Source organism: Phyllostomus hastatus, unplaced genomic scaffold, assembly GCF_019186645.2.
Source record: "Phyllostomus hastatus isolate PE091 unplaced genomic scaffold, TTU_PhHast_1.1 phas_scaffold_78, whole genome shotgun sequence".
NCBI classification, from domain to species: Eukaryota; Metazoa; Chordata; class Mammalia; order Chiroptera; family Phyllostomidae; genus Phyllostomus; species Phyllostomus hastatus.
Genome location: NW_025334041.1, coordinates 7564767 through 7581412, shown reverse-complemented (window position 1 = coordinate 7581412; position 16646 = coordinate 7564767). Strand labels below are relative to the sequence as shown.

Here is a 16646-nt window from a genome sequence, read left to right as displayed (position 1 = left end):
TGGGGTCTCACAAGGCAAAACCCTCCCACGTTTACGGGATGTTATTGGCCCTCCCCAGGTGTTGGTATCACACCCGCCAGGGTGCCTTTTGGAAAGGTCTATTTACTTCTGTTTATTTAAAAAAAAAGAGTCGATGCAATTTATCTCTCTTTTTTAAAAAGATTATTTACTTTTGGAGAGGAGGGGAGGAGGGAGGGAGAAAGAGAGGAAGAGAAACAAACATGGATGTCTGATCGGTAGCCTCTCACACTCCCCTACTGGGGACCTGGCCCGCAACCCAGGCATGTTGCCCCGACTGGGAATCAAACTGGCAACCTTTGGGTTCACAGGTCAGCACTCAGTCCACTGAGCCACAGCAGCCAGGGGAATGCAGTTTCTCTGGAAGTAACTTCGAATCCACATTACAAAATTCCATATGTAGTTGGATTTCGCAGTGCAAATTCAGCGTCATAGCTTTCTTCGCAAGGAGAATTTCTCCTGCCTGTACAGGCCTGGTCCCCTTGTAGTCTGATTAGGTTCCATATTTCACTTTAAAGAGGAAGAGATGGTGCTTTGTCTGCGGCTGGGACAGGCCCAGCGTTAAGTATGGTCTTTGGGCCCTGTTACCTCCTCCCCCTTGGAAAGTGCCATAAGCAGAGCCAAGCCCATTTTGTTCACGTTTTTATTTCAGTCGAGAGCATTTAGATGGTATCACCATTTATTTTAAAAGTGAAAGTGGATGTGTGTGTCTTTCAGTGTGGGCCTGCCTCTCCTCTTTCTTTTCTGACTCCGGAATGTCCCTGTTTCGTGTAGACAGAGACCAACCTGCAGCTGTGGGGCCGGCCCCTCGGAGGGGCGCGGCAGCAGCCCTGGGTGCCCTCAGAAACGTTCTGAGCGGTGAGCCCTTTGGGGAGAGGGATGCTCCTCCAGACAGCTTTGCCAGGGGCTTGCTTCTCTACGCCTTCCTCACTCATAAACTTCCAGGCGGACAGAAATGTCTTCCAGGTGGTTTTGGCACTTGCACCTTCAGGGAGAGTCCCAGTGCGCGCCCCGAAGCACCGTGCCCCCCTCCCCCAGATTCCATCATGAAGAGCTGTGTCCTGCAAACCTTGAGGATGTGTGTCTGGGGCCGGGGAAGGCACAGCCGAGTCAGTCACGTCCACTCTTCAACTGTCCCACGGTCCCCGAGCGCGTGAGTCACAGCCCGCTGCTGGAGTCCGTCTAGGGCACTAACTAACAGGCCACCCAGGGCTCTCATCACTCCCTTTCCCTTAGGCCACTCTTCACATCTGCATGTGAAGACCCCGTGCACGGAGAATCTTTTTAGGTAGAAGAGGTCGTGGTTTCAGCTGATGCTACTACCCTGGAGTGTTTTTATTTTATTTTTTAATCAGTCACTATGGGTTGGGAAGTGAAGGCCGTTTGTGTGTGTGTGTGCGTGTGCGCGTGTGTGTTTCATGTTCTCTTTCTTTATGATTCGTCAATGCATTAAACACACTCTGATGCTCAAGAAGCTGCCTGGCCTTGGTGGTTATTTGGGGGGAAAAAACCCAACGGCACATCATCTTTCATCTCTTTTAATTTCAGTTTTACCCTAAAAATCTGTTTGGAGAAGGAAATGGAGCGTGCCAAGCTAATGACAGCCTTCCCGTCTCTTATTTTCTTCCCACGTCCCAGCACTGCGCACCCCTGTCCGGCCCCCCCCGCCCCCCAGTGTGCAGAGAGGTCGGCAACGCTGCGTTCATTAAGTCGAACCACCTCCGAAGCATCAGAAAAAATGAAAACATGTAAATACCCCCCCCCCCCCGGCATCAAGTGGGAGGGGTTAAGATGATTAAGATGAAACCCGGCTGTGTCAGCCAACAGACTCATTTACTTTCAAAGGTGTCCCCTCTGGGACTACAGGCAGCGCACCTTCCGGGGAGACTGAGCAGTGCGTCCCGCCGGGAAAAGCGCTGGGCTAGTCAGAGCGCTTGGGACTCACCCGGGGCCGGCCCGGGAGGGTGGGCAGTGCGGGACCCAGTTTCCACTCTCGGGGAGAGGAAGCCGGAGACCCACGGTCAGCTCCGAAGGCCACTGATGGTCCTGTCCCAGCACTTCCCAAGCACCTCCGAATTCCCACCGCGCGCCGTCTTAATTTGGTTACAGAATTCTCCTCCCCCCCCCGCAGCACCTCCCCTGAAGCAGAGGGTGTCACGGCCGCGGCGGCTGGCAGAGTGTCTCTGCAGGGAGGGTCCGCGGGGCGTAGGGTCTGACACCCCGACACCCGCGTCTGCAACGCGAGAAGGGCGCAGCGGCGGCGGCAGCGGCAGCAGGACTCCCAGCCGAGGAGGCTGCGGCGGAGGCCCCCGCGAGGTTGCCGCCCCGGCCCCGCGGGTTCCCCCCTCTCCCGCGGGTGAATGAATGATTAGTCCAGCAGCGTCTCCCCGCCCCGGTTCGTCCGAGGTTGAAAGGGAGGAGACTTGGAGAGACTGTTTCTCTTTTCTTCAGGGCGAAAAGCGTTCGCCTCCGTGCGTTTATTAACCGACCTCGCGTGTCGTTTCTCTTCTGTCCTCCGCAGTGTCAGAACTCGCGGACACAGGGCCGCAGGGCGCTGGTCCGGGCCCCTCGGTCCGCTCCAGCCGCGAGTCCGCGGTCCTATCCCCCCGCTCCAGGGAAGCGAAGCTGAGTGAAAAGTTGCGCCCGCCACACCCCACCCTCCGCCCAATTTGTCGCTCCTTCCCAAAGCTGGGGACCAGGGAGCTAGCAGGGGTGGTGAGGCACGCCTGAGCCCCGCTTGATGCTCCCTTATTGGCATGGGGGCGCCGGGGCACGAGCAGGGGTGGTGCGGCGTCCGCGGTTAGGGGAGGGTCCCCGGGAAGGAGGAGGCGGCTCCGAAAGCGTGGGCCGGTGGTGACACGCCTGCCCCGCTCAGATCTAAGTCCCGGGGACGGCGGCCTCCCTCGAGGCGCTGGGGGGCGGTCTGGACATCCCGCTGAGACGAGTCCAGGGCGCGGGGCTCCTGCGCCGCGGCGCCCCCAGCGGGTTCCCGGAGGCGCCCGGGGCACCCCTGTGCCGGGCGCGGGAGCGAGCGCGCGCGCCGGCCGGGCGGAGAGCTGGAGGCCGGCGGAAGGTGGGGAGAGCTGGGGAGCAGGACGCGCGCGGCCGCGGCGCCCGGGTCTGTGGCTGCGGCCGGGCGGCGGCGGAGCCGCGGTGCGGTGCGCAGCGGGCGGCGCTGCCAGTCCTGTCTGCCTATCTCCCGCGGCTCCGACACCCCCTCCTCCCGGCCCCGCATCTGGCGTGGAGGGGCCGACGGCCAAGCCTTGGGAGCAACTCCCTCAAAAAAGCCGCATTGGAGGAGCCTGGCCGCAGGACCCCTCCTCCCGGGCGCCCCCCACCCCTCGCCTCCCGCTCCCGCCTCCCCCGCCCGCCCCCCTTACTCCCGGGCGCCCGCCTCCCTCCTTCGCGGACTGTCTCCTGACTCGCCGGCTGAGAGCCCTTTTTGATTGCGAGCGGCCGTAGTGGAGCAGAGGCGGCGGCGCGGGACCTGCAGTCGCCCGGGATTCCCTCCAGGTGACGATGCTCTGGTTCTCCGGCGTCAGGGCTCTGGCTGAGCGTCCCTGCCGGCGCTCGCCTGGGATTACCTGCTGCGTCTTGCTGCTGCTCAATTGCTCGGGGGTCCCCATGTCTCTGGCTTCCTCCTTCTTGACAGGTAGGGGAGGGGACGGGAGGGACCGGCCCTCCCGGACGCTGGCTTGATACCTGGGAGAGGAGGCGCCGGCTCGCCCCGGGGAAGGGAGGGTGCGGAGCGAGCACCTAGGCGCCGGCCCCTCTCTGGCTGGTGGGGGCGAAGCGGAGCCGGTGGGGTTCAGGGGAGGGAGGCAGTGAGGAGGCTAAGGGGTGGAGGGCTGAGTGGATGTTGACGTCAAATATATAGAAACGGTCCTAGCTGATTTTTTAAAAACCCCTTTATTTATTTTAAGTGTTTTCCTCAATCCTTATTTTGGTTTCTTCTCCCCCTATGCAATTAAGGAAACATTTGCACCGTTTTCCACACATCCTGCGTTCTGACTTCATAAGGTTCCCTTATATTCTCCGTGTGAAGAGCGCGTTTGAAAGCCCCGGCTCTTCAGACCTTGAATTTGAAGGAGCTATCATATTTTAAAGGGGTAATAATAGCAGGATATAGTAATTATATGTTTTCAGGCAGGTGAAGACCTCAGCTACTATTCCGAAGGACATACTTTACTGACACCTGGTGCAGAAAAGAAAATATTGAGTCAATTTGTAGGAGAAGAGGAAGGAAGATTGTATTTCAAAAAGCGATTTCAAATCAAGACAGTAAGAGGCACATTCATATAAAGGCCTGTTCATTAACATAGTCCCGAGTTTTGTTCAAATTTAAAATCTGCCCTAATGGCCAATTTGAACTTTTTTTTTTTTTGCATGTGTGTGTGCCAAAAGGCCTTCCTAAAGGAGTATTATTAGAGATCTAATGAAATACTTGGAATTGTGCTTAAACCATATGAGAACAACGACAAAAAATTTATGGGTCATCAAAAAATAAACACAACCCGTTTAAATATAACTATTTAGAATAGATTTGCAGGGGTTGAGGGTGGAATTTTTTTTTTTTTTTTTGGTGAGTGTGATCATTTAAAACTCATTAGGAATTTCTGAAATTTGGGTAGTTGTGTCAAAAAGGATTGCTGTAAAAACTTCAAATTTTGTAATAATGCCAATAAGCTAAGTTTAAATTATTATTTTTTCCTTCATTCCAGGTTCTGTTGCAAAATGTGAAAATGAAGGCGAGGTCCTGCAGATTCCGTTCATCACGGACAACCCCTGCATAATGTGCGTCTGCCTGGTAAGTAGGGGGCCCGGCCCGGGGAAGCCAATGGCTCCCTCGGACCGGGCGAAGGCATTACATGCAATAACAGGACCAGATCTCAAACGCTGCGTTCAGCCGTCACAAAATAGCTGATGAATTGAACTCAGTCGAACTTCCGAGTTTTATGGACTTTGGCGATTTCCCATTTCATCAGGGTGGGGGGGACTCTTATCACTGACAGTCATCTTTACAGAGATACATTCAGGGCGGACTCTGTGTGGCATTGTCTCCGTGGTAATTGCCATTTGTACTGCCTGTTCCCAGGAGTGGCTGTCACCGTCAAATCCTAGGCGCCACCAGACTCTTTCTGCCTTGGTTCTGTCCCCGGAGCTCAGTGTGAACACGGGAGATAACATTTAGGGATCTCCCCAGTGATATGGTGTGACCAGGGAAAACAGGAGTGGCAGTTACAAAGGACAAGCAGGGGGACAAGATGTAATCTGGGATTTCTTTGCCTGTTTTGGCCTACACTCTCCACGACAGCCTTTATTGCATTTCTGATTTGGAAGCATGAGTCAGGAAGGACAGTCAATCCCTAATAGACAGTAACGCTGGGCTGTCAGCTGCTCAGTTAACCCTGGCAGTGGCAGTAGATTAAAAAAAAACAAACAGAACAAGAAGAATTTCTTTTAATGTACTTTAGCTTCATGGTTAATGATAAGAACTAGTAAGTAACGGCATGGTGGTGATTAAATGATATGCATAAAAATTTCTGAGATGAAACAATAGATTAAAAAAAAACAACGCTTTTGTTAAGAGAGATTTTTTTTTTTTATGTGCCAATCACTTTTGGCAAACTCTTGGTTAAAGGCTACACACCGCCAAACCCTCCCTGCTGGAAACGCATTAAGGGCCTGGGATGTAAAGCTTCAATGAAGTAGATGAGTGTTTGTTATCAGATCAGCGTTGTGTGTAGAACCGGGGAAGGGGTTCTTCTCTGCGCAGGGGAAGCCAAGCCATCTGGGCTTAAACTACCCAGGCTTTCTCCTGACACGAGATGAGGTCAGTGTTGCGGATGATGAATGGGTGAAGGTGAAGGCCTCGATCAAATGATTATCAGGTTCCGAGGACTAAGGGAATCAACAGAATCAGAAGTGAAAATGTCTTACATGTGCCGGGGAGATAGATATCGATGCCTTCATGGAAGAAAGCTAAGAGAGACAGGCTTTTCAGATTTTTGTGTTTATGAGTTTTCATTAAGGACCTGTTGAAAAGAAGCTTCAAGTTGAAATTCTGGCAAAGTCATGTATTTCCCAGCACAGTGGGTGCACTGGGGGTGCCCACAGGGGGTGGAGATAATCGTTGGTTTCAATTTCTCTTATCTTTATATTGTGAGTGAATTATCTTAGTCTTAAGAGGAAATCACCCTGCCCTTTAAATGTGCTCGGAGCTCCAAGCACCCGGGAAAATACTGTTTGCGTCCTCGGCGATACTACGACGCATCAGGTTGAAATGTGCAGCTTGGGTGTTGCACACTGTTCCCAAAGAGCACGGTGAAGAATTCCCCACACAGCATTCTCCTTTCAGTGCCACACCCCGGTGGGAAAGCGTTCTTTCCTCTCGAGGTGGAGCCTTGCTGATAGTAAGACCGAGGTTAGAAGCCTGGGCTGGGAGGGCAAAGAGCGACTCGGAAGAGGAAAAAAAATGCATCTGTTGGAAGTCAAGTGAAAATATTATTTGTTTCAGACCTGCGCTGATTAAATTTAGATGGCTGGCAGGTTCCCTGGCGTCTTTAACATTTAGAGGTATCTGTCTGGAGTGAGCGCCGTGGGGGATTCTTTCTCAACGTGTTAAGTCGAGACTCGAGCGACCCGGCTGAAGTCACTCAGGGCTCTCACCCGAGCCCAGAGGCCCAGTGACGTGTTCTGTGACCTGTGCGTGGGTTTAGCATCACGAGGCCCACGTCGTTACAGGCATCCTTGCTTCCCAAGCATTTGTACTGACTCGCTGCAACCGAGTGGGAATAGATGGATGACCAAACCTGTCTGCATGTGCGCCTGCGAGTTTCTGCAGGACCCACTGCGGCTGTGCATTTCTTAGCAGCTCCGAAGGCCGTGAGGCCGCGTGCATTTTTACACTTAGGTTGGAAGACAGGTCTGCTTAACGGATTGATGATGTTCGCCATAGAGACTCGTAGTTACGATCGCCTTTAATTGTGGCGCTTATCCAGATCTGCATGCTTTCGTTTGATCCTCAGAAAAAGTCTTCTGAGAGCTGTTACCCACATTTTACAGATCAGGAAACTGAGGCCAGAGGAGCTGAGTAGCTTGCAAAGGCACATGGTAGGAAATATTGGAGCTGGGACTCATCGGCTTCGTCTGCCTCCGGAGCCCTTGCCTGTAACCGAGTGAGAGAGGCTATTTGCTGTGCGACCATGTGAAAAAGCAAGAAGAAAACCGGAAGGTTGTCGGCCTACTGTACTATTTGGCATTGCTTTGAGTTATTTTTATTTTTTTTCTTTTGAGTCTTGTAGGAGTTCGCTCGGCTAACATTTGCTAATCACATTATATGAAAGGAAAAATCTCGTTATGATTTCGGTGGACCTGCGGGGAGCGTTGGTTGTGAGCTAGTTTTATGCGTGTCCATTAAGAGGGTACGTAACAGTCAGGACTGTACTTCGGGTAAAGCAAACAGTCATATTTAGTTTGTGTTGGTCCAGCCTTTTGGCAGAAAGGTACGTAAGGCTGAGCATAAGCTCATATCTGATTTCATAACATGTATTAAAGAAAAAGCTAACCTCAACGCACGCCTAAAAAAGACGTGAAACGTTACAATGGGGAGGAAGTGGGCGGCGGGAGGTTCTGCGGCGTGTAATTACGGTGCAAACACTCCCAAGCCCCACGGCTTGGCCCGGTGTACACTGGTGAGCCCCGAAAGGGCTGGGAGGCGGAGTGAGCTCATTTCTGTGGGAACTCTGAGGACGACAGCAGCAGCCGGGGCCACCGCAGGCAGAACCGAACCCTCTTCCTCCCGTCTGTCCTCGCCTGCGTCAGCCCGAGCCTCTTGCCAGGCCTGGTCGCTATCCAAGAATAACCTGTTTGTTAGCGGGGGATGGCTGTCGTGTTAAAGCGTGCGGGACAAAACGCTCGGTTCCTCTGTTCGAGGGGGAAGGCGAGAAGGTGGGCCGCCGGCCTGAAGCCCGGGGAGTCAGCGTGGGCAGCTTGGGTTCAAGATGCAGAGGGTTCCGTTCTTCAGTTCCGAAGCGAAGCGTGTCTTTTCCCCGCCCGACAACATGGTCTTTGAAGGGACCAAGGAAGGACGGCCCAGACTTAATGCTGTTTTGTGTGATTTTTTTTTACCCCTTCTTGCTAGAATTATTTTTCCCAGAATGCCTAGGAAAACATGCTGGTGCTCTCTCTAAGGTGGAGATGACAGGAGCCAGCCACGTCCAGACACAGCATCTGAAGCAATTGTTTGGACCTTTGGGGTATCCCCAGGGCCACCAGGCAGGCCCAAGAGGGTTCCCCTGACTTGTTGCCCCTCTCCCCCGACGGAAGCAGAGCAGGAGATGTCAGAGCCGGTGTGTTCGGCCCAGGGCTGGAAGCTGGAGAAGACTTTGGAGGCTGGGAGTTTGAAAACCAGAAGTCAGTCGGAGCTTAGTTTGGCAGACATTTTGTTCAGCAAAAAAACATTATTCCGAAGTTTAAATTTCCTCTTTGAAATCCAGAGGTGCAATGTAGAAATGGACCCTCTGCTCGTAAAAAGCAACATGAAATTTGGTGTTACAAAAAGCGGGCCTCCCCCTGTCCTGGAGCCGAGCAAGCGTTGAAAACAGAGGAGACTTTGTCTGCTGTCTTCTACTTCTTAATCACAGAAGTCTTCCATCACGAAACAAGTAGCTACCAGCGTCTTCGATTCTCTTGGGTGCCTTATCTCTATAAAATCCTCATGTGTTTTATTGTTCAAATTAACTGGCTAGAGAATAGGTATCTATTATCTGAACAAGTGTTAGGCACATGTTTGGGAATGAGAGATAACATTGCATCAGGATTCAGTTTGTGTGTGTGTGTGCGTATGTGTGTGTGTGTGTGTGAGAGAGAGAGGGAGAGGGAGGGAAAGGCATTGGGGTGCAGATAGGGGGAGAGAGAGAGAAAGAAGAGATATAAAGGAATCCAGATGTGTTCAGAAAGACGCTTCACTTACTGCATGCACATATAAACAGATGCCATAACTTCTTGAAAATTGCTTTGTATCATTTTCAGGCTTTGGATTCTTACTAAAGAAATGATCAGGATTTCTTAGCTCCATTCATTCACTCATTCACTCATTCATTCATTCATTCATTCATTCTCCATTCTCTGTATAGAAGGTGTTCAACCAATTGCCTACCCGTAGAGTGAGGACTTGAATAGAACAGGTTTAGGGGACAGGGGAGGTAGCGAACTCACGGCGCTGTGCCGGCCCCTTGGCCAACAGGGGCGTTGAGGCAGTCAGTTCCGCCCCTGTGTTCCTGGGGCTCCCAGAGCAGAGCGCGTGTCCCGAGAGTCCACGGTCCCTGAGAGACAGGCTGGGACAGGAAGCCCGCGCCTTCCCCGCTAAACCAGCCTGCTTCTGCTCCTCGTCTAAAGACGTCTAAAAATACCCCCAGGGCCTTCAGGGAGTCATTTCGGCGTCCCCACAGCTGACATGGGCACTGCTCGGGGGCAGCTGCCGTGACTTCGGTCTTGTGACACACGTCAGGTCTGGAATTTGGAAGGTCCTCTCAAAGGAAGACACACAGTTCAGGTGGCTTTTGGTGGGCATCCTATCCATTTGGGGAGGGGCTTTGGGTCTCGTAGCAGACAGGCCTAGCTGCCAGTTCGGGCTCTGTCACTGACTGGCGGTAAATTCGGGAAAGTCACCTCACCTTTCTAAGCCTCAGTTTCCTCTTCGGGACGGCGAGCCCACGGGCTGCTGGGAGAGTTACAGGAGGTAGAGCACAGAAGGCTCAGCGTCCGGCGCTCTCTGGAGTGGTTCATTATCCACAAGAGTGGTTCTTGTTGGTGATGACATCCTTGTTTAAATTCTTATTTCTTCACATGGAAGAGGTTGTAAAGCCTCCTCAGAAAGGGGGGAAAAAGGCAAGCTGATGGAGAAGAGACGTAAGCATCCAGATGCTAAGCCCACCCATGGCTCTGCGTGAACAGGACCCCATTAGAGGGGTTTTGTGTCTCGGCAGACTCGGACGGAGCCAATCTGTGCTGCTTCCTTATTGGTGCCGTGGTCTGTGGGCCCTGGTGTAAGTTTTCCTCTTGTTCTCCATTAAACACTAGAAAAAAAAACTTTCCATGGAAGAGGGGCCTCATTTTTCTGCACAGTATTTACATCTCTGCGCCTGTGGGGTCACCTTCCCTTGTACTTTTATTGGCAGAGGGCTGGGGCTGGGACTCGGGAGCGCTGTAACTCTGGAAAAACTGCCTAGTGGTCTGGCATCGTGGGGATTTTCCTGGCCCGCCGCGTGGAAGTCTCTCAGCTCCGATCCAGACCCGGGTGGGTTTCGCTGCCTCCGAGCTCACGTGCTCCCCCGCCCCGGCCCCGTCCCATCCTAAACACATGCTCATTTCATCTCGCGACACCGGTCCTTCCAGTGCATGTCCACAGTAACCTGTGTTCTGTGCGTAGGACCTGCTGCTGTCGGGGGAGAGGCGCAGGCGTGGCGAGGGAGGGAGAGCGGGACATAATAATGCCCGAAGTCGGGCCAGGAGAAATGAGGGCAAATAAAGCCAATTACTAAACCCCGTTGAATAAATGCAGGATATCAGTTTTTCACACCCTCTTCTATGGTACTTCTGTCCAACTGATTGCATAAATTGACTCCTTTGTGCTGTAAAAGAATACAAATACCACCACCTTTCATGGCACCGGGGGGTCAAGTGTGCTTGTTGAACTTAGTTGAGTTCGGCAAACGAGCTGAGTGTATATTTTAAAAGCTCTCGATTCCCAGTTCTAATTCTATAAAACACCACTCAAGGCACCAGGGATAGCAGGTTATAAATTCAATAATATTATTCTTTCTTCCTTCTCTCCACACTTCGTTCTCCCCTTCCATTTTATTTTATTATTTTTAGCCTTGTCTGTGTTTGAAGCATTGTGCTGCTTGGGCGCCTTGGGGAGGCAGAGACCGACAGGACAGACGCTCGCTCCCAGCCCAATGGAGGGACGGACACGCGCACAAATAAGTGTTACAGCAGTGATGGATAAGCGTTCCAGCGGACTCGCACCCAAGTGCTGAGGGGCGGAAGGGGCACTCTGACTGCGTCATGTACCCAGGACCTTGAGGGGCGGGGGAAGGCCAGTCCTGACAGGGCGCAGCTGGAGGAGAGGCATGGAGAAGCGTGTGTTCAGGCCGTGTGGGGACGGTGGAGTCCCGCACACCCACAGCGGGGGGCGGGGGGTGGGGGCCAGCAGGGGCAGGACCTGGAGCGCAATGGCAGGGACGTTAGTTCCACTTGTTAGTGGGTGGGTGGGAGGGTGCTATTTAATAGTTTTGTGCAGCCACAGGGCATAATAAGATGTGTTTCATATAAATTCCTCTAGGTGCCTTTACTGTCAGTGTTCAGAGGGTGCAGGGGCTGGGGTGTGGACGGTTGCGGTCAGTTGAGCAGGACGGGCAGCGGGCGTGGAAAGAAGGCATTGGGGTGACCAGTGTGACTCACCCTTCTGAATTTCTTCAAGCACCTTTTACTTCTGCAGTATTTGGGGGACAAGACTCTGAACCGGGGGTGTCAAACTCATGTTTACCGGGGGGCCACATCGGCCTCGCAGTCGCCTTCGGAGGGCCGAACGCAGAGCCCCCCGCCCCTAGGGAAGGAGCAGTTACATCTACACAGTCCTGAAACTGCATTCGGGCCTGCGAAGGCAACCGCAAGGCTGACGTGGTCCCCGGTGGGAGTGAGTTTGACGCCCCTGCGTCTAAGCAATGCCCAGCAAGACATGGTAGTTCAGAGGCAGTTGTCATTCCAGTGGAGCGACATGCTAGGGTGTCTCAGTAACGGTCACCTTGTGTGTCCCTTGGTGTCTGTAGAGCAGGGTGCTGCTACCTCAATCCAAGGGATCGCCTCCTAGAGCTCACCCTCAAAATTCCGTGCTGGGCGTCAGCTCTCACTTCTTACTCGCCGTGGCGCCTTGCTGTCCCACGGCCCATGTGGCAAACTTTTTATTACCTGATGCTGTGTATTCTCAGTGTTGCCCAAACTTGATGCACTAATCAACATCGGGCAGCTCGTTCTCTAAAGGTGTCCCGGTGTGCTGGGCCCTCTACTCTCACAGAGGAGTTTTGGGGCCCCAGCGAATGGATAGCCCTTGGCGATAGAGCAGATGGCAGAGGTGAGAGAGGGGGCGGCTGGAGGGAGCTGGGAGACCCTCGGAGCCGGTGTAGGAAGAGAGGAGACCGGGACCACGGGTGGGTGGTGATGCATTTAGACCTGATGAGTTGGGATCAGTGTCCCCCAAGTGGGGACACTGAGTAGGCTCTTCCAAATGTGGGTTTCGATTTCAGTAAAGAAACCAGGGCTAGAAAAACACCAGTTCGTTCACTGTCTGCCTTGGACGAAACTTCAAGACTTTGGGAATACATTGTTTTTCTCGGGAAGGGGTCCGCATGGAGATGTCAAGGAGTGAGTCTAAAATGTCAGGAGAAGAAGGGTCGTGTTTAAGAGGACAGAAAGGGAGAAACCCGTGGAAGAGACGGAAAAGCAATCACAGGAGAAAGGGGAGAACCAGGAAAGCACAGGCCAAGACGGAAGAAGCGTGACAGCGAGAAAGTCCAGTGGTATTCACGCTTGCTGAGTAGGCTGGGAGTTCCAGGAGGTTCTCGAAGGAAGGGTTTTCCTCGCCGTCTTGGACGGTCTGGAACCATGGGTAATGGTGCCTGCCTCCCCCGGTCCACACTGCACGTTTGCACGCGGAGTGAATCGCCGTCGGTAGACGGAGCTCGGGTGGATCCAGTTTTGACAGAAATCCAAAACTAAGATTGCTGTAGGGATTTTGAAAATTGAGTGCAAAACTCGCAGATTTTCCAAACTCGGATTTGAAAAGATCTTAGAGAAAGGGAGTAAATACCACATGAAATTTTAAAAGGTACCAAAACAAAACTAATTTCATGGATAAAAGTAATAGATTTTTGCAAATGCCTTTGGAATGTTTTTATAGTTAAGTGCAAACTGGACAAGGCCACATTGAGGCTTTTTTTTTTTATTATGAAAAGAGCAGTGGAATAAAAGCCTGTCTGATATAAAAACTCACCATTGTAAACTTTCAGGTTTTCTCCATTAAACTGCTAATGGCGCTTTAAAAATATTATGATATAATTTAATCCCTTAGCTAGATCTTCAAGAAACTTTCTTGAGAGAGAGAGAGAGGGAGGGAAGAGAGGGGGAAAGAGAGGGAGAGAAACATCGATGTGCCAGAGATACATTGATTGGTTGCCTCTCACCCTCCCCCAGCCGGGAACCTGGCCCAGAACCCAGACACGTGCCCTGACTGGGAATTGAACCAGTGACCTTTCGGTTTGCAGGCTGGCACTCGATCCACGGAGCCACACCAGCCAGGGCTTTTCTCACCAAGTTTTTGATGTCCGTTTTGTTGTTGAAGTATAGCTGGGGAGTGGCAGCCTTGGTGTCTGACTGAGATTATGGATTCAAGTCTCACCTGGGCCGCTGGGTGGCAGCGAGTCACCAAGCAGGCGCCTTGCTCTCCCGCAGACCTAGCTGTGTGAGTCCGGGGCGAGCCACAGCGGTGCATGTGCGTGCCCTGCAGCGTCATCTCTCGGGGGAATGATATTGCAGACCCCGACTGTCGGTGGGACCAATGAACGGAATGGATATGATTGGGTTAAACTTGCTGATGTCTATGAAAGCCGTCTGTCAACAGTGTAAGTGGATTTATTTTTAAGGACAAGAACTTGAATAAGTGAAGAGGTAGGCTGTAGACCAGTTTTCGGTACATCATTTAAAAGGAGGTATACTTTTTAGGAACGATAACACAGTGGTTCATATGTCGACTTCCTAATAGCTGGATGGCTTTGTGTAAGTGGGCGAATGTTCCTGTATCTCGACATCTTTCCCTTTGCCACAGTGCTTCTTCGGTCAGATTAGTGAGTTAAAACACACGACGATCTCAAAATAAGGACTGGGGCATCAGAAACAGCAGCTCCTGCCGGCATCTGCATGCTGTGCGATCAGAAGTGCCTACGCGGTACTTCTAGGAGGGGTTAAGTAGACCACAGTTTATTGTCAACACCCATGGAATGTAGTGTTTGCTTTATTACTACTTTTAATCCTCACCCAAGGGGATGTTTATTGATTTTAGGGAGAGAGGAAGAAGGGAGAGAGGGTATGAGCGAGAAATGGACGTGAGAGAGAAACACTGGTTGGTGGTCCCCGGGACGCACCCTGACTGGAGACCAAACCTGCAGCCCTTTGGTGCACGGGGTGATGTTCCAACGGACGGAGCCTCCCAGCCCGGGTGAACTGTATTTACTTTGCATCTCTGTTTGCATCGACAGCAGAACTCCAGCAGAGGAGACGGCTGGCTTTTCTGCTGCAAGAGGGCTGGCTAGTCCTGACCATCCTGGGGGTTAGCATGATGGGTTCCTCCTCAGCTTTTACCTAAAACAGGTTTACCTGCCTGGCTGGTGTCCATCAGCTAACCACAGCATTGCTTTCACAATTGAGCTCCCGTTGTCCTTCCCTGGCACTTGTCACTGAATCGGGAAGTGACGATGGGTGGCAAAGATGTGAAACCAATTACTGAGTGGGCCCACTGAGCCTGACACTTCTGGAGCCTTTCCCCTGTTTGGAGCACTCGGGGTCCTGCCGTGTGACCAACCACCATCACTCTGTGTACCCGTGGAATGGGGCCTCACAGCGTAATTGCAGGCCGACTGATGTGACCAGTTGGATGCGTGGACCCGACAGACCCACACGGCTTGGTGTGCTGGCGACCAGAGGGCCTGTCCACCCCACCACAAGTCTGTGTCCCCTTCTCTTCCGTCACGTTCGGTGTGGTGGTGCAGTTACTGGGGTGGATTTGTGTCCTAAGAGAGGAGTCTGGGGACCTGGTCCCGCGAGCCCCATGGCTCCAGCGAGAGGCCTGCAGCCTTGGGACTTGAGTGGGAGTCGGCCCGGAGCTTCCTGTGTATAGTCGGGGTCGTCAACACTTGGGACAGCTCCCCCCAGAATGAGCCCCGAGTTCCAACACAGGCTTCGCCCAGAACGTTTGTCCCAGAAGCTCAACCAGCTCTGTACAAGACATCCTAAGGAATCGTCACACACACACTTTCCTTTCCTTTGAAAGGGAGGTACTCGCAGTTGAAAGTTTAGATTCATCCGACCCAAGACCGCTTGTATTGGTGACAAAAGGGACATCCCCTCTTCTAGAAACAGCCTGTTGCCGATGCAGCCACGCAGGGGCCAGGGCAGGGGGGCCTGGCGTTGTGTGACTCCTGCTTTCCAAAGTCACCGTGAAAACGGCCTGCGGTCCCTGTGGCCGCGTCCTTGTCACTCCCCCTCCCTCCCCCTTCCAGGGAGGCTCACTCCGAAACCTGGACACCCGCCTGCGTGTTTACACTGGGTCTTGGATGCTAGCTCTCTTGGCTTCGGGGAGCCGGCTCTGTTGAAAATCATGTTTTTCTTTTAAGGACAAAGGCCTTATTGTATGTGCATGTCGCGTAGTATAATGAGTTGTGTTTTCTTTTTTAAATGTTAGGTAATGGGTGGTACTAAGTCAGATCTGCCACATGAGGAAGTCAAAGGTCTGTGACCTCAGTGGCGCTGAAGGTGTCACTCAGGCGACTCAACCACAGAGAAGGAGCGGAGGGCGTACGTGGTGGCTTCTCCCCTGACCACGGTGTGTCCCCGGAGCGACAAGCTTTGATGGAATGACAGTGAGCACCCCGGGGAGAGGACCTGCAACGTGCGTGAGGGGGCCCCAGAGACACTTCAAAGAGAATGACAGCGACCCTGACCCTCAAAATACTGGAGATAACAATGTCCCATTTCAGCGTAGAAAAGCCTACGCTTCCAGAATAACTTGGTCAAATGAAGAGATGTCGTCGGCCAGATGTTTTCTCGCGGCTGTGGAGGTGGAACGGTGTGGGTGAGCCTCCGCTTTTCGGGCTCTGTGTGCCGGGCCTCGCTGGGTGGGCCCCTGGCCTCCTCGGCTGTGGGGACCTCAGGAGGGCTGTCCCCACGGCAGAGTGGGGAGACCGGACCCCCGAAACCAGGCACGAGAACTGGGGTGCCCCAGGCTGCTCTCGGACGACCTCCGGCCTCAGCGAGAGGCAGTTTTAGCATCTTTATCTTAATTTCTTTTCCTCTTTCTACGTAAACACTTTTTTTTTAAACCTAACTTCCCGGGTTTCTCTCTAGTAGCAATAGCATTAAGGTTCCTTTCATCTCACACTGCTTCCATGTTAATGAGCAAAGAAATGACGTTTTTATCCTCTTCCATATTTACTCTCAGAGCTTATTATTTAAAAAAAAAATGCTGGGGATTCCTATTCCGTTTAACTTTCTCACTGAAGAGGACTGCCCGAACCGAGAGGGGGCCGTTTGTTGCTCCCTGTGGCTCCAGTGCCCCTGTGCGGTGTCCGTGGTGGAAAGTGCTGGAAGCTTCTGCTCCGGTAAAACCCCTCTGTGCCCCATGGGCCTCGCTCTGTGCTTTGACTTCTCAGAAGTTCACGGCGTCTCACGGCCTCCCGGGTCCCACCCGCTTTGCGGGTTGTGGTGTAAAAGCCATAGCGTGGAGACGTTCCCGTAGCAGCGTCTGCTGTCTCGGGGGCACACTCGTGTCCTGACGGCGAGGACAGGGAAGATGG

The 16646-nt window shown here is 52.7% G+C and overlaps 1 protein-coding gene across 3 annotated transcripts in view; it reads left to right on the top strand.

Annotated features, from left to right (window-relative positions):
• Positions 1 to 3401: 3401 nt before the first annotated feature.
• Positions 3402 to 16646, top strand: part of BMPER (BMP binding endothelial regulator) — a 214440-nt gene continuing 201195 nt past the window's right edge. The window contains exons 1-2 of one of the 3 annotated variants that reach the window (XM_045828881.1): positions 3402 to 3531; positions 4740 to 4825. In XM_045828881.1, the coding sequence (XP_045684837.1) occupies positions 4811 to 4825 (15 nt within the window). In that variant the 5' untranslated portion in view covers positions 3402 to 3531; positions 4740 to 4810. Of the gene's footprint in view, positions 3671 to 4739; positions 4826 to 16646 lie in introns of all 3 variants that reach the window. The other 2 variants (XM_045828880.1, XM_045828882.1) reach the window with 2 other exon arrangements.